This window comes from Xiphophorus maculatus, chromosome 9 (assembly GCF_002775205.1).
Source record: "Xiphophorus maculatus strain JP 163 A chromosome 9, X_maculatus-5.0-male, whole genome shotgun sequence".
NCBI classification, from domain to species: domain Eukaryota; kingdom Metazoa; phylum Chordata; class Actinopteri; order Cyprinodontiformes; family Poeciliidae; genus Xiphophorus; species Xiphophorus maculatus.
Genome location: NC_036451.1, coordinates 4,943,378 through 4,970,992, shown reverse-complemented (window position 1 = coordinate 4,970,992; position 27,615 = coordinate 4,943,378). Strand labels below are relative to the sequence as shown.

General features: G+C 36.7%; 1 protein-coding gene across 2 annotated transcripts; it reads right to left on the bottom strand.

Annotated features, from left to right (window-relative positions):
- Positions 1 to 883: 883 nt before the first annotated feature.
- Positions 884 to 24,572, bottom strand: swt1 (SWT1, RNA endoribonuclease homolog). Of its 2 annotated transcripts, XM_023339960.1 has the most exons (18): positions 24,208 to 24,572; positions 24,048 to 24,120; positions 23,726 to 23,799; positions 21,269 to 22,289; positions 21,047 to 21,176; positions 20,557 to 20,658; positions 19,974 to 20,165; positions 19,146 to 19,239; positions 18,607 to 18,812; positions 18,470 to 18,532; positions 17,918 to 18,075; positions 17,369 to 17,507; positions 14,069 to 14,205; positions 13,667 to 13,818; positions 12,489 to 12,635; positions 9,158 to 9,224; positions 8,940 to 9,007; positions 884 to 2,307 (listed from the first exon to the last, which is right to left on the bottom strand). In XM_023339960.1, the coding sequence occupies exons 2-18, from the start codon at positions 24,111 to 24,113 to the stop codon at positions 2,202 to 2,204; spliced, it is 2,922 nt and encodes a 973-aa protein (XP_023195728.1). In that variant the 5' UTR covers positions 24,114 to 24,120; positions 24,208 to 24,572; the 3' UTR covers positions 884 to 2,201. The 2 variants fall into 2 exon arrangements, with proteins under 2 accessions (XP_023195728.1, XP_023195729.1); XM_023339961.1 differs by lacking the exon at positions 18,470 to 18,532 and having other exon boundaries at positions 18,571 to 18,812.
- Between the last annotated feature and the right edge of the window lie 3,043 nt (positions 24,573 to 27,615).

The window sequence follows — 27,615 nt, the reverse complement described above, 5'->3', positions numbered from 1 at the left end:
GTTACTGTCTGACCATTAAAACATGTTTATTTAAAATACTTTAATTCAATTAGAATATCAAGAAAGTTTTTGTATAGGTTTTGTGAAACATTTGATTTATTAGACTGTCTTTCAAATTCGAAGCACTCGAAACAAAACCTGAGTGCACATTGATGCTCTTGTACTAGAAACTCTTCTAGTGGACATGTTGTGAGTAAAACAATTGCAATTGCTTAATCATAATCATGATGACACAAACATTTAAATACAACAAACCAGTAACAAAAGTTAATGGAGTTGTTCAAGTCAATTTCTAGAATGGATTTCCTGTTGCCTGTGCAGGTTTTTTTTTCCTTCCACTAACCTTTCAAACAATATTTTTAAATGTAACACTCTGTGTTACATTTAACCAAAATCTCTAGCAATGATTTTTTGCAGCTTGCCTTCCTTGTGTAGCGTGATGACTGTCTATCAAGTCAGCAGTCATTACTTTAGATAAGAAGATGATTAAAACTGAATATCTTTCTTTGGTCTCATTTTTCTGAGAAGCTGAGTTTTGCGTCAGAAAAATGTTTAATCTGAACTATGTCTGTTCATTGTCCAACTGTGCTGAGATTTTTTGAAGACACAAAGTTCTGATCATTATTGGCTCTCCTTATCAGTGACCCTAAACCCCGCTCTACCTTTGCCTTTGTCTGGATGACGTCTCCTCGTGTAGCAACTCTTCACTATAACAGCCGGTGTAATCTCAGCCTGTCTGCTGCCGTCACCTGGGTTTAATCCATTTATTCATCCCACACGCATGCAGCCGCATGAGGTTGTGCACAGAGAATCAGACACGTTACATGAACTGTAACAGACAGAAAAGCTTCAACTTGAGCAAAGAAATCAGGCAAAGTGTGAGTTTAGGAGTGTAAGATTTAATTTACAAGAGTAAAAACTTGTACACACATACGCTTTTTAATTTGGCACAAAGAATTTCTAAAACTGCAAATCTCTAATACAGTGGTTGCTAACATAAACTTATTCAGCTATCTTTACCATCTCTAAGGCCCAGTCACATCAGTAACTCCAAGCTTTAAAGTGACAAACCAGTAGTTTGTTCTGGGCTTGTCAGCATTTTAAACCAGCAGACAAATAATGGAAAAAAATAGTATGAAACGGAAAAGTGTGGGGTTAATGCATATCTCTAATAAAAATTGGGTTAAACATCATAGACAGGTTGCCAGCCCATCATGGGAAGACAATTGGGGGGAGATATGCTGTGACTTGCAGAAGCATTAATAGCCCTTAAACTACAAGCTTCAGGAATTATTTATTTTTTGTGATATGTAAATGTAAAATGGTTAGAAGTGTTCAATTCATCATGACAAACGGCAGAGCAGCCAATCGGCCCTTGGTGATTCTGGAGGAGCTGCAGAAATCCAGAGCTCAGGTGGAAAAATGTGTCAACAGGACAACTACTGGCCATACATGCCAAGAATTTGACCTTTATGGAAGACTGATAGGAGGAAAGCAATAAGGCTCCCATTGAACCTGGAACATTTAAAAAAATACTTCATTAACTTCAATAATGTTAAAGGTCCAACATTCAGTAGATTAGTCACAGTTTTTTGTAGTGCTTTGGAAGAAGGCGCTATTTCTTTTTTTTTTTTTTTGCATAGAATGAGTTTTGTGTCAATGTAGTTTCATTTTAAATAAGGCCCAGCAATAAATACAATAAGAAATTACAAGTAAGCGGCAACACTAGTAAAACAAAAATTAAAGCTTCACAGTGTGGCTTCATCACACATTCATTTGGTCCAAGAAAACCAGTAAATATATACCTGAAAATTTGATATTTTCCCTGAAACATATATATATATATATAAAAAAAATTGTGATCTGTGATTACATACCAGAAAAATATATGCAAATACAAACATAACATGCAAATGTTCTTTCATTCTGTAGTTTTAATGAAAGAACACTTACATTATGACCTGACCACAAACTGGAGTACAACCTCACACATTGCGGAATAAAAAGATAAACATCTTTAGACACCAATTAACATAGAAAGCAAAACAGTTTCTGTTATAGTGAAGGTGTTTATAGATGAAACAAGCGTGGAAAAAAGCTCCAAAACAGAAATGCCGTCAACATCAAAGGGTTTAATCGAAGGAACAGGTCAGGTCTTTACAGGCAGCCGGTGGTTGATGTTAATGGGACCCTGAGTTTCATCAGCATGGTGCGGTGAAGGCAAAGTTCTGCCCTGTGGTCTGAACACAACCATCCAAAGCCTTTTTTAGCTCCAATAACTGGTTTCCTCCAACTCCAAGTTTCTCCCTGGGAACAGACGAGAAGACGTTTGGCTGATGGGAAACAAAGAAATGGATGAAGTCTGGAGCAAACAGAGGAAGAAAGCTCTGATCTGACGCTTACATGTAGTTTTCTGAAAAACCCACATGTTCTTTCTCTTATGTAGAACTGTGTGTTACAGAAAATTGCTATTTACTTTCATTTTGTCTTTGTTTACAATTTAGTCCTTATTATAACCTGACCACTGCATTTTTGTCCCTCAACAAAAACAAAACCAAAAAAAAAAAAAAAACACATCTCACGATGTTCCAGCTATCCTTCTGTTTTGATTCCTCACGCCAAGGCTTGAATGTTTCGCTCGCAATTAGATTTTATTTATCCACATGTTGCTTTATGGCAACAGCTTTCAAGCGCTTTGGAGCGCTTGAAATTAACTGCAGATATTTTCCATCACATGGTTGGAAAATATTGGAGGGGTAAACTGCATTATATCCATGAAGCAGCTTCTTAAAAGAAATCTGCTCTAATCTGTTAATCCTGAGGTTTTTCTCTAATTTGAATGTAAGAACATTTACGTTAAATTTCGACAAGGTGAAAAAAGGCTTGTATAATTCTAACTAAATTGGTTGAATAGATACATGAACAGAAACGGGAGTCATTCTTTTCTTTTCAAAGTTATGGATGAACAGATTTTATAATATAGATCAAGCTAGGTTTGACAGGCCATTAAAAAAGTGAAACTTTTAGTGATGACCAAACAGAGAGTGGTATAGTTCATATGTTTATTTATATAGATGCTTATGGCTCTTTCTCCAGGCTCTGGGATGTCAATTTCCAAATTAAGTGCAAAGTTTACTTTCATCTATGTTGTTTTTTTTTTTTAACCAACCCTCTACAGGCTTTGGTGATTCACTGTTACTTCTGCACTTTTTAAGCCACAATTTCTCCTTCCACTTAACTTTCCCTTAATGAGATTGGATACGGCACACTTTTTTTTTAAACCAAAATGTTCAGCAATGACCTTTTCTGGCTTACCCTTCTTTTGGGGTTGTCTGCAAAACAACTGAGTAGTCACCAGTCCCCTGCTGATTGTTCCGTTTCAAAAGGCCACACTCATCAAATCACCAGAAGTAAATGCCTCAAATGCTCTTTGTGTAACATGATGAGTTTCACCTTTTTAAATTAAATAAATTCATTAATTAACTTTTTGGTAATATTCGGATTTACTGAGTTTGATTAACCACTGCAGTAGTAATACGTCACACATCTTTGATTCAGTGAAAGAACAGCTACATGATCTGCAGCTTCCAGCGGCAGCTATTTATCCACATTTCCACCAAACCGAACTCCGGTTTCATTTTTCTGTTTTCTTAAAACACCACCACACGCGGCTTCAAATTCCCAGGAAAGAACACAGAACACTACAGTCGTGACAACGGCTGCTTAGCAGCAAGACACTGAGGGAGCTTGTTGCTTGTTTGTCTCCTCCTCTGCTTTATTTCCATCAGAACATTGCGTAACTACAGACACGATGGAGGGAGGGAGCGGGAGCAGGAAGAACTTTCTGGCTTTTGCCCCTCGCTGTTTTCACCCAGCATTCATCCGTTTGTACTCTTCTCCCTTCTTTAAGCAGGCGTACAGCTGCTTGTTTGCTCAACCTGTGATGTCAGGTTTACTCCAGTCATGTTTTGGCAGCACTCAGGATGTACTGGTCTGCACCTGCTCAGCTGGTTTATCCGTTGAGTTACTGTCACTGCATGCACATCGATAGCTTCCGATTCAAAGTTATAAGCTCCTGGTCATGTTTCAATGACAGAAAGATGACTTTGCACCAAGGTCACTGCATCAGATGAATAAAGGGTGGGTACTTTGCTTTTTTTAGGGAGTTAGATACCAGAGAACAACTGCTCTGCAGGTCAAAAATACACATTATTAATGTTGACAGGGCACAACCAGCAAATCTGAGCATGTGATTCTTTCCCAGCCTACATGATGCTGAAAAACAAAACAAAAAACTTACAGAGAGTAACTACTTGTTTTCTTTCATGCAAACGACTGCACAGATGTCTGGTGTCGTTTATTTTAATTAAATAATAAACAAACTACATCATTTGCATGTAAAACTGTGGAAAGCAGTGAAATAATTACCTCTGAATGCAGGATTGCATTAGAAGAGGACGGCTCAAAAAGACCAAGCTGTCTGTTCAAATGAAGCCATTTCTCTATGCTGCATTATTAAATACACTGAACACAAAATTAAGCAATGTGCAGCCTTAGGCTTCCTCCTGCCGAACAACGCTCAGCTCCCTGTGGGTTTGCTAAATTGAGCGGAGCAGAGGAGCGCTTTCATGGTCATTCTTTCAGAAACAGTTAAACTCTTCCGTTAAATATCAGCTGAAGACGATGCCAGCGGAGGAGAGAGCTACATATGACAAACACGACTGACCTAAAAAGCTGTGGTTTAAAGCTGAGCGAGTGCTTTCCAAAAGTCTTCATGCTCCATGAACTTTTTGAATCAGTTTGACCCGTCAGCCGCGAAGAATACTTACATACATCTCATACATTAGAATACTTTATTGGCAATTTTTTTGTAACAAAGTCAAACAAATTAGTGGATGACGATGTAATGGAAGGAAAATTATACATGAGTTGTATGTTTTATTTATTTATTTTTTCACAACTACTGTGGAGTTTTCTTTTGCTAATTATTGTAGTTCAAGTTAAGTCAGACTGGATTGGACTTTGATTAGGCCATTTTAATACATAAATATTCTTTGATATAAATTGATTTAATGTTGTCCTAGTTGCAGACTTGAATGTGGCTGTCCTTGCTGAAGATGAACCTCCATTATTTGCAGGCTCTTGGGTTTTTTCCAGCATAGTCTTGCATTTACCTTCATCCTCCAATCAACGCTCAAATTCCCCTAAGAAAAGCTTTACCACAGCAAGATGCCGCCGCCACCAAGCCCACAATGACTGCATTTAATTATAGTTTCAAATTTATTGTTATTTATTCATATGGTCACTGAACAAACAGTGGAGAAAAAGTAAAACTATCAATCATGACAACACAGGCAGTTTTGGGGGTTTTAAACAATTAGAATTTATCGTGACCATGATAAATCTAAATTCTTATCATGATAAGAAAATCATCACGATAAATGATGCAATGGATTTCATTTAGGGACACTAGAGTCAAGGAGACAAAATACAATGCTACACTTTTTTTGTAACAAGAAAGTTAACCATGCATCATGTCCTTCCATTTTGTAATTATGCACTACTTTGTGCTGTTGTATTACAGTATATAAAATCCCAATAATATACACAGAAGTTTGTGTGCAACGTGACAAAATGTGAAAAAAAGCTTTGGCGGCTATGAATACCATTACAAGGCACTTTTATTCCTGCAGGGAATGACAAGCACATTCAAAACACATTCGAACAGGCATTCACACCACAAAGAACTTGAGAGATGAGTGCAGCTTGGAAAATGAGTCACTGGGTTTATCAGAAGTGTTACTCAACAGCTAAGCTGTGCCGCATTAAAAGCCATTAGCCTTCCACACTGATGAAGCATCCACATGTGAAGAAATCGACAGATAAGCAAAAGTGTCTGGAAAATAGACACTTTGAAAATAGGAAAATCCTTTCCACAGACCATTAGCAGGGAAAACAATCACTGGAGACATTGTAATGCAGGGGAGGTCGCATATATTTTTAAATATTTCCAGCATTATAGTGTTCTTTTAGTAGAGGGTATGAGACATCAGAAAAACAAGCAGATGAAGATTGTTTTTTTTTTTCCTCTCCACTAAGAAAAAACACAGTTAAAGCTACGTGTTCATTTTGTAGACATTCTGAAAAGGCTTCAGCAAACACACAAATCAAAGCAAGTATTTCCAGACACACAAAGTGTTTCCAAATGCTTTCAGATTCTGCTTCCTAACAGAGACAAAATACACTTTATTCTGAATGAATAACAACTCCTGCTAATAAAAAAAGTCTTGTCCAAAAAGTTAAACCAAAGATTTCACTTGATTATGTTTGCCTATCAATGAATAATAATAATATATATTCAACATGACGAGTTTGAATCTTATCAGCCGATGCCTACTTGAATCTCCTATCTCGTGACTGGAAAGCCTCAATTGGGCATTATATAACTCATGACATCATACGGCCCCTCTGAGCACACAGATCAAATATTTAACAGCGACGGTAATGTACGCACTAAGTAAAGGCTCAGATCACTTCACAGGGAATGTTGCGGATAAAAAATTTACCATCACAACACAGCCAGCTTAACGCCGTCCGTCAGCGGCGACCTGCTGTAACAGGAGCGGGGATAACGTGACTGATAAATGCTGAAAAGCTGCCTGTCGAGGTGACACAGCAGGTTGTGTTTCCTCATCATCAGGAGCAAATACAACCAGTCACTACAGGAAGCGCTTCCTGACTAATGATGTATCGGCATTGATGACATAACAGTCAATCTTTGCACCACACCTATGTGTTTTAATGGTAATGAAAATAGAAAAAATGTTGACATAGCAGATTTCTGTAGCCTATTTTGCTCAATATAAAAAGCAGAATACGTACAGATGGGATATTATCCCTATGCTCTAATGCTATTTGACTGTCTACTCTTCCATAACAAAGTAAATGTCACGTACAGTCAGTGTTTTACATGCTGTGGTTACAAAACCATCAGCACATATTTCTGGCTGTCAGGTGGTTGCAATAGTAGGTGACGTATAATAACATATAATCAGTTTAGTAGTGAGACCTGTGACTTGTTTCTATGGCAGCAGCTCAGTTTTAGCTGCAGGCATAAACATTGCAATTCACCGACAGGCAGGTGAATCCGTTTGTCTAGGACTGTAGTAGTTTTCTGCTTTACTGAGGTTGTGCATATTTGTTATCTCAGCACTTATGAACTATTGGTATTATTTATTGATTGTAAGTTTCATTTGTTTGTCCTAATAGGAAGTTAAGAAGTTACATGCCATGATCTTACAGTTACTTATTGCATTGCATGGAAAGCAATTTTAAATGTAAACATTATCTCCACAGTAAAGTTAATAATCCTATAAAATATTTACCACTAAACACATAATATTTAACAGATCATGTGCATGATGAACACTTCAGTTTTTGAGCAAATTTAGCTATTTCATGACCAAATCTTTCAGACTTTCCACTTAAATTGTTTAGATTTGAGTTTTTCATCTCAAGGCTTGTCAGTGTAACTTAAAAGTGAGAGTTCATTTCACCAAGCATGTTTTCAGCTTCTAAAACTGTGAATACCTAGAAAGAAGTGTAAACCTTTCACAGTATTTGGACAGAAGAAAATGGATGAGCCATAAAGGCAAAATAGGCTTCTGAGAAAAACCTTACATAACTTTCTGTGCACTGGAAAAGAAGAAGCCTGACACTCCTTATTGTTTATTGTGTAGTTTCGTGTCTTTATAGCCATTTTTTCTGTTTAATTTATGTTCTTAATGTTGCAAAGTGTCCTTGGGTGTCTTGAAAGGCACTGACAAATAAAACACTGTTTTATTATTATTATTCATGAATCTTTAAGAACAAGAACATTTTAAAATGCACAACCTGCACTATCAGACTCTGACATTCACCACAGATAAAACTGTAAAAAGCCTTAAAATAAAAATCTGGGATTTCCAAACCCTTTCTTTTCCATCTCTACTGCAATTTCTAATATATGGATTTGGCACATCAGTTTATGAATAGGGATTTTTTTGCCATATGCCATTTGGCAAAATGAGGTATGCCAAATATATTTTAGTGTAGATTAAAATAAATGTTTTGTGTAGATCCAATGTTTTACAGATGACACTACAGGAGATTCCCGAATTGTTTAAAGGCATATCAATTATAGTGTATGTAATCTTCAAACTTAAGTAATAAAGATTTGTCTAAAATCTCATCTCTCATTATTTTGACATTCAGCAAATATGAATACTTTTAGTAATGCTGGGTGACCTAGACCTGTACAATTTTATAAAAATGTTATGTCAAACAGCAAGAGAAAAATGGTTATATGTCTTTTGATACAGTGTAGGTAGATATCTGGTTTCAGCTGTAGATCCATGATCAAGATTTGTTAAACTGTAATTATTTTTATTAAAGTCACCAGGTTTCTAAGCAAGTTTTACATCTGTTTATTTCTGCTCTTTGTAAAAAAAAAAAAGAAGAAACATCTTGATACAGAACCAACACAGTGTGCTGTGAGAGGAATAGGTAACCCCTTGTGATAATGACAAGTATAAGGTTACTGCAAACACCAGTCTATTGTCATGGAAATGAAAAGCCCCAATGGATCCCTTCAGAGAAAAGTGTTAATAATAAATGTCCCAATTGTCCAGAAATGTTGGCATGGACACAGTCTTTGTGAGACCTGCTGGGGATGTCAACAAAGAGGGTTATTATAGCGAAGGTGGAAGCACATAGCTGCCTGGGCAAGCAGCAACAAAGGCCACAAGATTTCAGAGAACTGGTTTGATTGAGTATTCAGTTTGGAAAACGCAAAAGGCCAAAAAAACAAACTTCAGAGAAAAACAGGTCCTGAAAAATCAACAATTCATCAGTAATGTGTATTTTTCCCATCACTATGTCTGTGTTTGTAGCCTACCTACCTGTAGTCTGGTTGGGAGAAACAATCCAGAAGGTCTTTAGCTGTTAATCTGGCTTCTTCACTGACGAGCTGAAACAGAACAGACACAAACTAATCTAAATACATGAACATGATGAGCCCAACGTGGCATGAGAACACAGGGAGCAAAAAAGGTTGTGTGAATTGATTTAAAGCATCCAGAGGCCAGTTTTATATCCACAACTCTGATGCAGTACAAACCTTATTGGAGTAAATAATACTGAGAAGTGTCTGGACTTCCTCTAACCCCGGAGTCGAAGACAAGACCCTAAGAGACAAAAGAGATCTCAGAGGTGGCCTCACCTTTAGATAATGCTCTAAAAGCTTCTTTAAGTATGTTAAATCATTGAATCTTACCTAATATAGTGCTAAATAAGGGATACAACAATAACTGTTCTTAAAGAAATCAGACTAAACCAGGGAAGTATGAGAAAAATAAAATGGTAATTTGTGCACACTAGTTCTAAAAGATCTACAAATAGCCTGCAGAACGAGGAAAAATGAGCGCGAGGGAGACATGCCCAAACACGTGAAAACTAAACTGGCCGTCTCCTAGGCAATGCTATCCCCATACACATGAACATGTGCACAATGATATGCAAGAAAGAAAAGATAAGCAGAAAGTACACATAGTAAACCAGATTTTAAAAGAAAGCAGGCAATAAAAAGGTTTATTTATATTCAATTCGAAAAAGTAGGGAGGATTTACTAGTAGGTGTGTAGAGGTAATAGCTACTCAGAACTGGGCGTGCAGAGGAGCAAAGTTGCTTTCACTTTTGCAAATTAAACCTAAACAAAATGCCCGTTTACATTAGAGATCCTGCAGAAATATTAATGCAAAACTGAGTAATGTTGCTCAGAGTAACTGAGTTTTAGTTTTTCCATACAGGCTCAGAGGTGCAGCAAAAAAAGCTGCCTGTGGTACAAATGTTGTTGCTGCCAGAAATTCCCAGAAGCTGCCAGAATTCTCCTCCCCTCCCCTAATGAAGCAAGATTTCCAAAATGACGGAAATGAGTGGCAGCAGGAGTGTTTTACCAGACTGAGGTCGAAATCTCACACAGATCCAACAAAATAAGCAAAGATTTTAGTGGTTGAAAGCTGCATGTGCAACTAAATGTGCAACATTTGTGATGTTCTGAAGGTGACATAATCCTCATCACAAAAGGCCTTTGTTAAGCAAGTCCTATCACATGTCAAGTCCCAAAAGGAAATCTCACCATCATAGGACGTTTGTAATAAAGCACCACAACATGAACTACATGTGCTTTTAACTGAAGCAACAGACAGAAGTAAATATTTGCAGATAAGAAAACATTGAGATGAATATATTTTTAGAATTATATAATAGAAATCAGACAAAGTTACTCATTCATCCCAAATAGTTAAATGTTTCTAGATAAGGAGAGTAATGCTTTGATACACCAGAGGGGTAACAACTGGCCTGACTGTTTCCTTCCGACGCAGACGCATTTTTGCTTGATACTCATTTACCTTCAGTGCTCCATCTGGGCTTTCTGCCATTGAGCTTGATTTCTTCAATTGAATTTCAACCGGGCCAATCAGTGAACAGAAGGATGAGTTGTGATTTTCTGCATTAGTCAATAATTGGAATCTGTCCATGTTTATGGCTTAGCAATGGCATCAGAGGAAGTGGATGAGGAAAGCCACGCTTCCTAATACTAATCAATTAAAATTGGAGCAAGATAAATGTTTAAGACATTTTATTTCTGACAAAGACAATATTCTTCTCTGCACTTGTCTCTTCACAGTGTGTGATGGTTGTTTAAAACGCACACAGTTTACGGTAAGTTAAGACCATAGCTTCCTTCGCGATCTAGCTGGTGTGTTACATACATAATGGCCAAGTGTTAGCGATTGGATGAAGTCTGATCCAATTGTTTCAAACTTCAACAGTCAATGCCTCCAGCAAGAAATTGTTTTTCAGTAGCGGAGGGTCCAGAGTAGATCTCATTTGGGACACCAGCTCTGCCTGTTTGCTTGCAAGATCTTCAGATGTGTTTAAGTGTGAGACACAAAAGGAGAAGTGGGTTTCAGACAGGCATAACTTTAAAAAAGGAACACTTACATAAGCAGCTAAAAAGTTTATAAAGAAAAGGCATAGCTGCCCTACATTTTTCTATGAGCTGACAGAAAGAGTAGGATAAATTATTAATATTATGGGATTAACAAAGCTTCTGGCTCACTGCTTTATTCAAGCAGAAAGGATGGTCCAAGATGCGCCATGACTAGATGCTAAAAGTTGTTTAAAAGATTTCAGCTTCCACTGGTTTTATTATTTACACGTGCTTCACATACCACAGAATGTTAAAATGTCCACAGGGCGACAAAGAAAGGGGTTGTTGCTGTTATTCAAGATGTTCTTAAATTTCCCACAGAAGTTATGTGTGTCAGCTCCAAGTAATTGGAAGACAATGTGAAACAGATTGATAAGTGCAAACCTGTGCTGCACGCAAACATCCTGTCTTGAAACAGAAGAAAAAAAACAACTGACCCAACGAAACCAGCCCAACTTGAAAAACAAGTTAGGATCGTGGGATAAGGAGAAAAATGGAAGTTAGTCAAAAGTTCAAGCTCACTGTAAAATAATCAATATTTTACTGATTCCTTGCAATAATAGTCATACCCATTGAAACTTTGCTTCACACATTTTTACGTTACAAGCACATCATAATATATATCATTAGAATTTTGTATGACAGACCAAACAAAGCAGCACACTTCTGAGATGAAAGGAGGCAAAATTTTTTGTACATTATTCTTTAAAAAATGGTTCTAGATCAGTCATGAACATGGATTTTCAGAGTTGCAGAACTTCACTTCTGTTTCAAGTTTTTTATAGCCTCTAACAAGTTTTCTTGCATTGTTGTCTGTATTTAGTTCTATCAATCTTTCCATCAACTGTATGATACTCATATGATTTAAGATTACATTTTGGTTCAGTGTGATTATTGTCCAAGCAGATACAGTGAAATGGTTTCTCAGTTTCTAATTTTTTCATCAGCAGCAATGTGGTAAAATCAGCAGCACCAAAGTGCATCAATGGTCACTGCTGCATCATGGGAACAGAGTTAAGGAAAAGTAACAAGGTCAAGAGGATTACACTTCTTGACCAATACTACATGCCAACCAAGTCTTACAGGTCCCACACACATATAAGTAGGACACAGGAAGGAGAAATCTGGCTTACACAGGGAGAAGGCAGTTTAAAATGGGTTCTTAGAAGGACTGGCAGGAAAGACAGAAGGGTCAGCGAGCGAGTGAAAAGGCTCAAGCTTGTTCTGAAAGAGGGCTTAGTGAAAGTAGACTTATGGGGATGATGGGAAAATGATAGACAGATGAGCATTAACGAGAAACATTCAAATGTAGCACATTTTAAGATATTTATCTCTTAAAAGAAGCAATGGCTGCAATTCAGGAGAGCTAATTAAACAAAACAAACTGAAGGTAGAACGTGAGATGTCCAAAGGTTACATTTAGTGAGACAGCTGCAGTATGAGCCGGCTTACATACCTGCCAAACGCCTGCAGCAGCTGTGAAACCATCGAGGACAGTCTGTGCAAACAGGCCAAAGCGTCCTGTGGCGGTGGAGGACGTCCCATCGGTGTAGCGGCCTGCATGGTGTGAGGGTCAAAGCTGAGCGCTTTGAACACTTCCAAACTGAAACGTGACAGAAACAAATGACCTCTTAGGTCAATGGAATGGGAAAAAACAAGGCACATATCAAAACAAACCAGGATGTTGTTCTGTGGCTGAAAATTGCTTAGGTGTTGGGATTAACTTCTTCACCTTTTACGTCGCAATCATGACTTTAGTTCTTAAGCCCTAAGGAAATGTAATCACTTTAACATGTTTTGCTAAATTTAACTGACAGAACCGTAGAAGACAGTTACTTATCCTTTCAACAATTACATCATACTGTGGATTTAACATACAAATGTAAGTTCACATGCATTCATCATGGACATGAATCTCATCATTTTTGTTTTTTTCACTATGAATTTCAACGACAAACTAAAATATCATGTGAATAGTTTATCTGGTTTTTCCGTGTTGCTCTATGGTGGACTGACAACAATCCCAATAACAATAGGAGATAAAACTTCAGAATCCATGCAACCCTACATCAATAAATGATAATACGCAGTAGATGGATGTCCACAAGGTTCTGGCTATTTTTTGATTAGATATTTGAGGACTCTTCTTGAAATAAATGGTAGAGCTCATTTTAAGTTGTTTGTTTCTGGCATGACTACTGCCTTTTATTATTGTACATAGATTTTCCACGTGGCTGTGGCTCTTCTATCAGCTTAATGTTAACCTGACTGCATTTAGGATGATTGTGCAACACCCAACTATTTCTAAGTTTCAACCATGTAGTTGTTGAATTGAGGTCAGATTGCGTTATTTGGAGATAGTCCTTCATCTTCATTGCACCACCCATGTTGTGCAATGCACTAGTACCACTGGCAGCTAAGCAGAACCTCAAAATGATCCCATGCTTGATAGCTGGTGCAGGGTTCAAGGTGTTCAGAATCCTATCTTGACTCCTCAAAATGTTCTTACTCAGAAATATTTAGGCTGAAATTTTAATTCCAAAGAAACCTTCAGGATATACAACTAAAAGCCCCAAATCATTTACATTAACAGTAATGATGAGTGTGTGTAAACTGTTCAATCTTTTAGCTCACCTAGTTTGGCACACTTGAGACCAGATATTCTCAAACACAGCCCACACTTTCTGTGAAGAGATGTGAGCCGATCCCGGCTGCTTATCTACAGACTCGTCATCATTCATGACAACATCACCAGCAGACAGTTCCTGCTCCCCAGACGCATGGTGCTACAGTGAGAGAAAGGTTTACAGTTAGCCTCAAGATATTAAGTATTGAGTTAGAAGTTGATGTTTGGCATAACGGCACTCAATATTGTTTTTCATGAAGCTTTAAAGAGATTAATTCAGGTATTCCATGATTCTACATATGACAATACTTCATCCAAAGAGTTCTATATGAAAACTGGCTTTTCCAATTGATTAAATCTGGAAGCTTGACCTTCAGCTACATTTAGATTTCAATTTTGTTTAAACTTACCTGTGATTGTGCCTTATTCAAAATATTTTCGATCACAGTGATGGCACCAGGGACAAGTTTTGAACTTGAACTTTTCCCAAATGCTTTCACTAACTCCTTAGTTTCTTGTAGAAACCCTAAAGTTGATACGGTTTCACCTGAGGGTACACATAAAAGCAAACAGTGCTGGTTATAAACTGACTGCAAATGCAAAAAAATGACCACATATTGACTTTTTTTTTTATTAAACAATTAGATACTAGAATGTGTGTGGCTTTTTTGTTCACAAAAGATTATGTATAGATACTTTTTGTATCTGATAGAGAATATTTAAATCAGTACTTGTGTACTTCCTATTTACCACAGCCTTATTTAAATCATTTTATAGTCTCAGCCAAGTCTTATAAATAGATAGCATTGGCTCATGAAAAAAATGCTGTAAAAAGCAAATATGATCAAATGAAGCAGAGATAAGAAGGTAATTAATAACTGTACAATTAATAACAAGTGTTTAGTTAGAGAAATTGTGATATATTTTAAGAAAAACATTGGCCAAAAACTAGCCATCTTGAATTGTTTTTCATGGAAACCATATTTAGATTGCAGTTACTCAAAATTACACATGCCTACTACTACAAGAAGTTGTGCATGATAAAGTATCAGATGAAGTAAAGTATCGTGATAAATGTACTTTGATGAGCCCAAAAAGTGTAACATGTATTTATAATTCAGCCCCTTTTACTGATATCCCTAAATAAAGTGCAACAACTGTCTTCAGAAGTCACCATATGAATAAATAGAGTTCAATGTGCAAAATAATCCCAGTATAAATATGAGAAAACATTATTGAACACTTAGTTTCATAAAGATTAAGGAACAATACAGTCAAGTGATAGATAGATAAAATTGAGAGGAAGCATGTTTTTCCTATAAAGTAAAACCCAACTTTTCATTTCACCTGACAGGAGCCTTTCCTCTGAATTCCATCTACATTATGTTACTAACGCACTCTGTCGCCTGCAGTACTTTTCCACCACCACATTTGTTCTCACCCTAACTCACAGTTTATCCCTACATCCTCCTCTTTCTCCACCTCCTCATCCTCACCCTCTTCCTTGCTCTACTCTCAAATTCTTGGCTCAGGGCCAGGCTGTGCGGTTCTGAAAAACCATGTGTGTGAGCCAGGGACAACTCTGAGCAAGGTCAAATATTATATATTTTCCACTCAGATTTTTAAGACAAGACGATTTTCAGTAAGATGTATTTTTTGTGCCATGGCTGTAGCAGTTACCCTCCACCCCGATATGGGTTGACATGAAGGCTGAATGACAGATTGACTCATAAAAACACTGTAGGCGTGCAGCGTTAAAAATGCATCCTCAGTGATATCTTGGACAGAATCGCTGCAGTTGGCTACTCAGCATCTTTCTGACACACATTGGTGTCTCCTACTTTAGCAGATGACCTAATTCTGGATGTAGTTTTGTGGAACAGTCCAGGACAGACAACAGCATCCCGCTCCACACTGTAACATTTTAATCTGGGGGATCACTTTATATTTTTAGCCCAGAGTAGCACAATTTCTTTTTCCATTTTACAATTAGAGATTGTTACAGCATTAAGTTAATGAAACATATACTTTTTTAATAACAGTTCTTAGCTTCTCCTTAGATTCAGGAGTTTGCAAAGTATGTGCCTAAAGGGATAATGAAGTAAATCGGGTCCATTTAGCAGATTACAGTAAGATTGTCTGTGTTTATTTCCCCGCTGTTGTTTACATTCTGTGGAAGATTCGAATAATCTGCTAGGAAACCGGCAAATTTGGAGACTGTGATATCGTCAAACCTTCCGATTTCCCAGAAACAGTGGCTGTTCCAAATTAAACAATGCAGCAACTTAATGGACTAAAAAGACCAACAGTATGGACTGAGCAGAAACATGGCATAGCAAGAAACATGACAGATGAACTTGTTACAGTTCGTTACATGTTCACCTGTTACCAACTGTTATTAATATTTATTAAGTGCCACAATAAACAGAGAAAGAGTAAGTCAGAGGTTTTTTTAATTAATGTTTTCCTAGAGAATGATTACTATCTCTTTAAGCAATGAGGGAAAGCCCAGATGATGATGTCATGGCTTTGGAAACCTCTGATATGTTACCTGACATTTGAGTTCATTAGCGGCTCACCTGTAGATGCAGTTTAAGACCACACCTGCTTTCTTGTTTGATACAATGGGAAAGTCAAAAGAAATTGGCCAAGATATCAGGAAGAGAATTGTGGAGCTGCATAAGTCCAATTCATCCTTGAGAACAATTTCCAGATGCTTGAAGGTGCTGTGTACATTTGTTCAAACGACTATTCTCAAAATATGATGGGAATGTCCAACCATCGTGCTGTTCAGGAAGGAGATGGGTTCTGTATACCAGAGTTGAACACACTTTGATCCAAAATGTGCAAATTGACCCCAGAACAAAAGCAAAAGACCTGGTGAAGATGCTGCTGAAGCTGTTAAGACAGTAAAATGTATGCTGTACCAACATGGGCTGAGAGGCTGCTCAGCACAGAGGAAGCCACTACTCCAAAAAATATATAAAAAGCCAGATTGCAGTTGGCAGATGCACACAGGGACAAAGACGTTTGTTTTTGGGGACACATCTTTTGGTCTGATAAAACTAAAATGGAACTGTTTGGCCATTATGAGCATATTCACATTTTGAGGAAAAATGGGCATGCTTGTACCATCCTAACTGTGAAGAATGGGGGATGGCAGCATCATGTTATGGCAACATGTGTTTTGCTGCAGGAGGAACCGGTACACTTCATGAAATAGGCAGGATGTCAAAGCAGAGTTAATGTTTTCCTAGAGAATGATTAGGATTCTCTAGAATGATTGTCCATTTGAGATTTCATTATCTCAAATGGACAATGAACCAAAGCATACCACCAAAGTGATTATAAAGTGGCTTACAAAAACAAGTAAATCTTTCGGAATGGCCATTACAAAGCCCTGATCTCAGTCCAATAGAGAAGCTTGTGAAAGAAAACCCAAACATTTGACCAAAGTCATACAGTTCTAAAGCTGAGGAAATATTTGTAAATTTCTGATTTGTAAGACCTTTTTAAATAAATCTCTGACATATTAGCAAATAGAAATGATTTTGGTAATTTTAACTCACCTAAAAAAAGACAAGTTTTGTCTGTTTTAACTTCAGACAGTGAAAAAAAAGCTGTATATCCAATGTCAGTTAAAGAAAATATGGTCCAGAAAACAAATTATGTAACAGTTCATCTTTTCCTGCTTCTACATGACTTCATACCTGAGCTAAAGAAGTTGATAAGGTTTCCCACAGTTTCCAACATCTTCCGTGGAACAAGGTGTCCAAAGACAGCAATCCAGTGCTTTTTAAAACACTGGAGGACATCTTGAAGACTCCAGGGAGGTTTTATATAAACAATCTACAAAATAAAAAAACACATTGGGACAATAACTAAATTTGTAAAGCAGTCTAATAAGGTGAAACTGCATGGCTAACATTACTGTCAAATGGAAATCTTGTTAAATTGTGTAAATTATTCCACTATGTTTGGCAATGCATGCTTCAAGGGTTTTTAAGTCTGTTTAGGAAGAAATCTTGTGTATTAAATTTAGGTTCAATACAGTTCATTTAATTGGACAAATTTAGGGTTTTTAAGCACTTTAAGACAAAAAGGTCTCATGAAAAGGTGAAAATTATACCCAGTTACATACAAACCAATCCTTTTCATTGCAAAGCAATCATACAAGCTGATATGTTTATTGTGTAAGAATGCCAAACACGCAGAAAAGGCAATACCAACGATTCCTTTGTAATGTTTAGAAAATGTACCTCTTGCCAGAGTTCGTCATAAGCCGCCTTCATCTCGGTTTCTAACACTTCAGACAGCACATCTCGCAAACTGTCTTCCAGTTCACACAGATATCTGCTGAGGTCCCATTCTGCCTCCTTAAAGTCTCCTTTCACTGATGGGGAATTAACAGGTGGATCTATGCCAGCATATGTGAACACAAAAAGAGAATATTTATGTACTTTGCAATAAAAAACATGTATATATACTGTGTATGGACATACATGCATACTATTTACAGGGTTTGAACTCAATATATCTTTATATTTTACATAAAGACATTCATAGAGGCATCTCTCCTTTCTCCTTTGTAAGTAGGATAAAGTAGTGCCTACAAATTCTACAAATTTGTAGGAATTTGTAGAATTCCTACAAATTCTCATAATTTGCAGGAATTATGAGAATCACTAGCGCCGTTTCTATTTGTTGCCTCAGGCTTTGTTAGCTGTAGCTGTCTTTATGGATACATTAAAGGAAACACTGACACACAAGTGAAAGGAAACAGAAAAATAATAATGTGTTGGTGAACTCACTAAGTGCACAGTTGGTATGTGCTAATAACTGCTGGTGGATTATGGAAATTGCAAAGTTACTTCCTGGAAAACACAAACACACATGTCTTTTAGTGGCTCACCTTTTTCTGGGGTGGCTAGGGGAAAACCTGCGCTACCTTGAATGGGAACCTGGACTGGTGAGCAGCTTGTGCTCAACACTGGAGATGAGATGTTATGGCTCAAACGAGACAGAACAGGAGACTGAACGTGAAGAAGGAAATGTTGGCCATGTTTTGATCTCCTGACCCCTGCCTCCAAATCAACCTTGCTAAGAGCCCTCACTCCACTCAGGACAGCTTTATTGGACAAGTTTTTATCATTACTAGAGAGGAAAGAAGAGATGTCTTAATTAGATGCCAGTTCAATTTTTCATGTAGAAACAGAAACAACAAAGAAATAAGTCACAACAACATAAGCATAATAAAATTTTTTCCACTGCAAATGTGGGCAAAAACAAATCCAGGACTGAACCCAGATTCACTCGCTCAGCACATCTATTCTTTGCAAAAAACTGTTGGGCTCACTGTTTCTCTCATCCCAACTGGAACTATCTGGCACAGTCACATGCGTGTGCTTTATTAGCTGAGGACAGGCTTTACACAGCGGTGGCGGCAGCAGCAGCAGCACCATACTGTAGGGGGGAGGGGCAACTCACGTGCATAAGATGAGGACACACTCTGGATACATATTCTGGTATTGCAGGCAGCACTGCAGCACTCTGTCATCATTATTCTCGGTATTCAGACCATCTGAGGATCAAAAAAGGAAATGACAAAAAGACGACAATGACTCAGAAAACCAGTCTGATGTAAGAGTCTGCTTACTTCAGTCACAACAACTGCTTACTCTGCTTAGTCTGCTTACTTCACATTGCTATGGTGTTCATATTAAAGTGTAAAAATACTTCTCATGGTAATAAAAGAAAAAGGATAGATGCATTTTTAAACACTTACACTAAATAAAAATTTGTTTCAAAAGTACATGTAATTATTGTTCTTCATTAGGGATTGTACATGGAGGCAACCTGCCCTTGAATTTCACTCCTCTCAGCTACAATAATGGGGATCCTTACAATCACTTAAGCGTGAGTGCCACCTAGTGGGCATAAAATGAATAGCAGGCAGGATTTCTGAAAGTTAAATTCATGACCTTCACAAATTATGAAAATGTATAATCTATTTAATCACTTAATGTATATTTAACTTAATTATTAGCATAAGCAATAAATAACATAACATAACATGACTAACATTAATTAATGTTTTGTGAAAACAGCAAAGGTTTAGTTGGATTCATTGCCAGATGGTGCAAAAAGCAACGAGATGTACTTTTACACAGTGTATGACCATATCTGGTTTCTCCTGCATTTTACCATAATGAATGAACAAGTAATTAATAAGGAAATGTGAAGTTTTAAATTTTATTTGGCCAAACATGTGGTTCAAAGCTAGCAAGGTAATTTATCAGCAAAATCTGTACTCACTGCTGATCTGAGTGGCCTGCTGCATGGACTGCCCCCACAGGTGGGGATCCCGCTTCTTCAGAGAGGTGTAAATAAACGAGATGGCCGGAGTTGCAAGGTGGGCGACAGATCCTGACAGACCTTTTCTATTTTTAAGGGAATCCAGCTCTTGTAGAACCACCCAGGGGATCAGGACAACTGGAAATCCCAATGCTAGGAGAGAACAAAGAGCAAGCCGATGTGAATGTATGCATCAACAATAGTCAACATTTCACTATTATTTATGAATATAACAGATGTATTACAACCATAAATACTAATTACTTTTCGCTTCAACAGAATTGATCTTGTTAAAGCTACCAGTTCTTATGTACATGAATGTGAGGCTGATTTTTATTTTTCTGTTTTAACAAGTCTAAACCAACATACCCTGAGGTAACTAGAAATGCACATATTTTAAATTTCAAAGACAGAAGGCAATGCTCTTTGACAACAAGATCGTTAATAATTATTTTACATCTCAACGGAGAAATTAGAAACATAAAAGATGTGAAATGAACTATAAAAGCAGCAGGTTTAGTCACAAAAACAATATATTTAATACCTTCAAGGCCACAAGATCGGATTTTTTTCACATAATCCAAGTGACTGAGGAGAATGTTGGTGTCCAGAACCAAGATTAGGGTTTTCTGTTTGGGAACCCTGTCTGAATAGACAAGTTAAGTCAATTGATGCTTAAGTGAAAACTGAACAAAACACTGGATAAAAACATGCAGCTCTACAAATAGGACTTGCAATGTCTCCACTTAGGAGGCAGAGAACTACACTGTGAATGAATGGTTTTCATCAAAGTATATTAATGAAATGGCCTAGTCAAAGTCAAGACTGACACAGCATCTCTGTTGAAACTTGAAAGTTACCGTTCTCAGACACTCTTCATTCAGTCTGACTGCATTTGAATGACCCACAACTCATCTCAGGGACACAGAGATTGAGATTTTTCTTTATAAAATAATTACCAAATTTATGTGCAGTCCATCCATTTTAATCTTTGAACCTTAATAACATTTTTAAAAGGAAACAATAAAACTCACAATTGGTTTCTGCGGCTCCTTCCTCAGCAGAATCTATGTCCATGCCGGTGAGTTCACCGTAGCTCTGCTTCACATTTACCTCCAGCCTCCTTTCAGACCGAGCAAGATGAAGCTCTTCAACTACCTGACCCTGAAAGAAAAATTATTTTTCAAATAGAAATTAAAAAGCACCTAAATTAATACTAAGGTTAATCATTGGTGCTTTTTTAATTTTTTTTTTACCTGATCAAAGAATTGCTCAGAGTTTGCATCTCCTGCTGGTGGGCGTTCAGATAGAAGATGGTCAGGCAAAGATGATCTCTTACTTTGTTCTTTACAAGGAGAATTGGAGGAACCAGCCAAAAGCCTGCAAGGTTCCACAGTTGCTGGCTCCAATTTCTTCGCCCCAGAGCCGTCTTTGTTATCCTTAAGCTTGAGGTTTTGGTTTGAAGACACCGTATTATTATTTCCGAGTGAGCTGTGTGCAGGTGACGGCTGACTCTTTTTTGGTATTTTGAAATTGAATTTTAAAGGCAAACATTTTAGAGTGCCTATTTGTTTTAGAGTGGACGGTGGTGGTTCTGATTTGTTGCTCTCGGGGGTTGAAGTGAAGCTCTTCCATTTCTTTGGGTTTGTCACTGTCGTAGAGGGTTTCGGTGAAATGCAAGACTTCTGTGTGACAGTGGTAGGGGGGTTTTTGGCATCCATACTCGTACTTCTGTTATACTGATAATTTTTACTTGTGTTCTGGTCTCGCTCCATGTTGCTCCATTTTTGAAAATGTTTGTAGTGGGAGGAGATGGGTTCTTGGGTCTTAATATTCCTGCTGTCATATGAGGATCTTGAAGGTTCCCTAGCTGATCCATTCCTCCTCTCTGAACCCTGCCTGTGATCTCTATGTTCAGCAGCATCTAACTTGTTACTCATTTGCTCATTTTTTAGTTTGGAATAACTGCCCTGAGAGCACTTTTTATCAAACTTGCCTTTCAATTTCTTCTCTATTGTCTGATTAAGTAAAGCAGCACAGCTTGCCTTATTGGGCTTTGACTGGTCCCTTGTCACAGTTTTAATTTCCCTCGTTGTTCTAGATATACTGGATTGGCCTTCCCCATGTAATTGCAAGGATCCCTTGTTTTTAAGCTGCTCTTCTTTAGGAGAGACTTTCTGCTGTTCTTTTGTTGTTGACAGTCTGTAAACAGGCTTTGCTATCTTGCGGGAGCTGTGGGAGTCAACTTGATGAGATTTTTTCTGTTCCTTTTTAGAGCTGCATGTTGTAGAAGAAGAAAAACAGTATAATCAGAAATAACTATTTAACCTGGGAACAAGTGTCTTTCAAAAGCATTCTAATCCCTAGAGCTTTTCCCCTATTTTGTCACAACCACAAACTACAGTACATGACAGATCAACACTAAGTAGGTACATACTTTTGAAGCAAAGATAAAAGGTTATGTGATTTTACTAAAAAATAAAATCCAAGAAGTGTGTTCTGCAGTACTTCTAAATAAAATCTAATCATTCTGAAGATACATACTTAGTAAAGGAACCACAAGTGTGTGATATAATCTCTGTTCAAGTACAGCAGTTATTTTTCAAAAATAGAATTAGCCAAAATTTCTGTGTCTGGACATACAAAGCTGGCAGAGACAAACCATGCATGAGTGTTTTTATAGAGCAAGATGGTTCTAAGTTGAAAGGGGGTGACGTTAATTTGTAAAATTTTTAGATAAATCATTTATCATTTTACTTAAACAGAGTCCTCACAATTATACAGGACTTTGTTTGTGACAAAGATCTCAAACATAAATCCGTACGAGAAAGACCAAAAGTAAGTCAAGCAGAAAATAATTATTTCAAGTATTAGCTGTAACACAAGCTACTTTCTGCATAATAATTGGATGTATGTAGTTTTTGACACTGAGCTTCTCAGTTTTGGCTTTATATTTGCTTAATAAATGATACAAACATGGGGTTACACTAGGATTAAGATGTAAAAATATTGAACAACATATCAAGACAGTGAATGTGACGCAGTGCATTTGGAACCAAAGTATTCAACAGACTATTGATATGTACATATGATTTTGTTTCCTTGCTCTCCCATGTTTATCTGGTCACAACAGCACTGTAATGCTTACATAGCCATAACCACTGATAACACTTGAAACCGGCTCCAGTCACACATAGTCATGGACAAACTCATACAACAGATCAACAGCCCTTACTATGGGGTGCAGAAGGAAGCTTAGATAAAAGCAGAGCTTGCATCGCATTCTTTGCTTCACTTGTTTCATGTGAGCAAGCTGAAGCCCCAACACTGGACAATGAACGTCACTCTGGATCTGTTCCATCTTAATATTCTGTACATTTGATTAATTTTGGGAATAAAGCTTGACTTAATACTTAATTAAATTCCTGTTATTTCTAAAGGTAATAACACTGTTGGTTTTATTGGTCAGGTATTGAAACTTTACCTTTAAGTTAACATTTAGATAAAAACAAATATTAACCTGCACATGTATTTCTGTTATTCATATTTACATGTTTATCTCTTTATATAGACAACTACAAAAATGTTAACTTTAAAAATGCTAAACTGCACAACTAAAGAAGATCTGAAAAATGTAGGACCACCTAATTGCTGAAAATAAGATTTGGAGTCTTGATTACAAACTTTATTTGGTCTATACAAGTCTGTTGTACCTCTTTCGATCCATTTCGTCAATTTTTCTTTTGTGACTTTTCCTTTTGGAGGCATCATTTTGGCAGTTTGAACCCTGAAAACATAGGGGTTTTGTGGGAAACAAATGTTATAGGAATGATTGTACTTCAGATACATAATCACATTTATTAAGTAATTTGCTCTTTCCTTATAGGTAGTGTATTTTATAAAACCAGAAACATTTTAGCACGCTGGCATCATCATACAATGTGCATCATACAATGTGCTAGAACGCTCGTTGACTAAACAACTTTAACATATAAAATCCTAAAAACAGAGTCAATAAAAAAAAAAAACTCTTACCGCTTCTTCTTCGCCTGAAGATGAAGACAACCTATTTAGTTTTCTCTTTTTGAAATGTTTTGACATTTTTCTTCTGAAATCAGAAAAAGAAAAAAAAGGTACTGTTTACTAAATACAAACTGCTCAAAGAATTTGGAGGAATTTTTGAAAACAAACTAACCTCGGTGTATTTCACACGGTGTATTTAAATGAAAATAAACATTCTCTTCTGGCTGTTTCAACTCAAAATTCGTCGTCAAAGTTTTCTTTCTTATTGGAGGCTTGGAAAATAACCATAGTTTTATTTGGATGGGAAATGAAAAAAAAGTTGTCGTTCAATTCACAAAACTCGAAGTAAAAAAAAATAGCACAATTAAACTACGTCTTAAAACAGAGCTCACAAAACAGCAAATGTACGGACAAATCGTGGTATTTACTATACAAAATACCAGTGTATATTTACTTATTTAAACAGCTGAGAGAAATACATGTGTAACTTCTGGGAAAAATCCGTCATGAATGCTAGCCAGCTGGTAGCCAAAACATCCGGATTGTCTTCTTCTAACACAATTCCGACAGAACTGCTCAATGTCATGCGCAGTGCTGCCCTCTAGAGAAAAACATGTGGTTTGGCTTCGCTGCTGCAGAAAAAGGCGTCACGTGGGAGAGTCCGCCATATTGTGATAGGCAGCTCGTCCTGAAAGACTATTACATTTAATCTGACTCTGGCGTTTTCCATATAACATCGACGTCAAACCAATTTCCGTGAGACACTCTTGGAGAAAGTGGCGTTATGGGGAGTAACCTTTTGCACAGCACTCTTTACTTTTACATGAGTAACATTTAAGTATCGCTACTTGCTTGAATACCATTTCTGGATACTCTGCTTCATTAAAGTAACTTCACTGAATGATGTTTTAATCATGAAATGTGCCAGATACGGTCACACACTTACGGATCATTTTTAAATGAGATGTCCTTTTTGTACATAAGCTTATGTTTAAATGTTTGTTTGTTTGTTTGTTTTCCAGCGACATAGAAAGACGCTGTTTAGTTTCTATCAGGTGAGCTTGCTGGGACATTTGGAGATTACAAATAAAATGTAATATATATATTATTTGTCCTCCCACAGACGAATGACATACAACGGAATATCCTTTGCTTCCCAACCGAAGAATACAATAAAATAGAAATATTGTTCTCCCTGCGTGGACAAGTGTTTCCTCTGCTCAATTTTATAATTTGCAATTATGTTGTTTGTAGTAAAGGATTTTTAACTTCATTATTTTTGTCTCTTGTGATGTCATTAGTCCAAATACAAAGCAGATTATTATTTTTATTTTTTTTGAAGAAACTTTATATTTAGTTAAATCATACAGTGAAAGTCTTATTGAGCAATATTTTATTTTTTGGTTTAAATGTTCATTAAGCTACACCACTGGATAGGATTTTTAAGTGGAGATGGCTGTTAGCTATTCTTACCCTTACTATTAAGTCTTCTGCACTTTTGTTCCATGCTTCATAATATACTGTTATTGCTTGTTTTGTTATTCATGCATGTTGTTTAGATCTTATTTTGATCATTTATCCATATTCTTTATGCTGTCTTTATGATTTGAAGACCACATGCATGTTATTTGAGTGACTTTTCTGTTCATTATTATTATAAACTTTTTTCTTAGTTTATGGATCTTCGTGATGGAAGCACTGAATTGCTGCAACATTCTTTTATCAGGTTAGTGTCTTCAGAAATTTTGCATGTCTGTTTCTTTCCTCTAAGCAACCAAATTTGCAAGTTTTCCATACAAACGGAAGACAAACTTTCTCACAAGAACCCTGAGAAAAGGGTGAGTTTTCAGAATCATCCTAATGTAATGTGGGTGGAAGAATTTCACCTATTCAGAAAATCAGAAACACTGTATCTGTTATCTTTTGGCTGCATATTTCTCACCAGTGTCTGTGTTGGAGATTCACGATTCCTTATAATTGACATTTTACAGATATACAATAAAATGTTTATTATACTAGCTTAAAAACAGCTTTCAAAGGAAGGAGATGTTAAACAACAAACAATCTCAAAGAAATATCACAAGCACACACATTGTAAACATTCAGTGACTTTTAGATTGAGGTACCGATAAAAAAAAGCTATTAACATAGAAATAAATTAAACCTAAACTAAAATAGTATTGCTCTCTGGTTAAAATGTGAGCAGATTGTAAGATTAATATAAACTGGAGAAATGTTACTATCTGTGTGACATTTTAGAGTCATTCAGCAAGATTATTAGGGATTAGCACACAAGTCTTTAATTCTGAGTTGGGAAAATACATGATTAATGTAGACAACTTAAAATGTAATTTTTCTGCAGAACAGAAGATATGAGGGCTTGTAGAGCAAAAGTTTCAAATAGAAGCATCTGTTTCACATTGTATCATGACTTTGCTAAAAAATATGCAAACTTATGAGGTCACAGGAGCACCTGCTGATCCTCCCTATTATTTTCAGCTTGTTTGAAGGCCACACGTCAGTTGAATGGTTTTTGTCAGTGAATTTATGGTACAATTCTGACATATTTGACCAGTCTTCTTTATAAATTTGGTAAAGTTAATTTAAATTTTATGCTGTTCTCCCACTGACCCAGCTTTAAATGGACTACAAATATTTGGAATGTCAAGGACATCAAGGTTTTGCCGCAACTTAACGTTATGTTGCTTTATCATGCCTAACCAGTTTTTAACTGTATTTCCCACTGACCTTTTGGAAAACCCAGCTGTGTCCAAATTTAATCCATTTGACCCACATTCCTATCAGAGGACAGTAAGTTGGCTATAATGTTTAAAACCCACTCAAGAATTACTAAGGCTCAATCATGAAGTAGAAGTTGCTGGTAACCTAGTGTCCCTATCCATAACGAAGAGTTTGAAGCGACTCTTCAAAGTATAAAAACTTTGCATCATCCTTTTGACAGGAAGTGAAGAACAGAGGAAATATAAAATTGATCAAGTCACCTAATATTTTAGTTGTCGCCTTTCACTCAAAAATCCACTTCTGTCATTATTTTTCTTCTCCCTGTTTGGACTTTGTTATGCTATATAATATGTTTCTAAAAGACTGTTTCAAAATCTCTTTTTGGAAATAAGACTTCAAAATTAACGCCTTGACGCTCAACTGAAAATCGGCCTTCTAAAAGGGAGCTCAGTCAAAATGTACTGCACATTTTTCTGGTTTTTATTTGTTTAAAAATACGGAAACCATGATTTATTTTAATTTCACTTCACATTTATGCTATGCTATGTGTTGGTCAGTAACATAAAATTCCAATAAGGTAAATTTAATTGTGTGAGTGTGATGCATAAATTTCATAGCTGAAAAGTTAAAAGGGTAAGAATAATTTTGCAGAACTACATTACATGCAATTTTCATGTCTTTGCCACATGGTGGCACTGTTACACCAGAAGGGCCATTCCCAGATTACTGAGGCAGGTCGAACCACAATGTATTATTACATTATTTCGTTTTTAGACAGCTGTGAACCTGTCTTCTGCAGTTTAATATAATTTTAAGGTTTAAATTTTAGATAAAGTTG

Bases quoted from the DNA above. Each gene is read 5' to 3' on its own strand.
- swt1 (XM_023339960.1), bottom strand. From the start codon at position 24,113: ATGTCAAAACATTTCAAAAAGAGAAAACTAAATAGGTTGTCTTCATCT. The intron at 20,659-21,046 runs GTGAGTTTTATT...TTGTCTATTCAG, and splicing joins AGGAGCCGCAGAAACCAATT to ACAGGGTTCCCAAACAGAAA. The intron at 14,206-17,368 runs GTATGAAGTCAT...GTGTACCCTCAG, and splicing joins TATCAACTTCTTTAGCTCAG to GTGAAACCGTATCAACTTTA.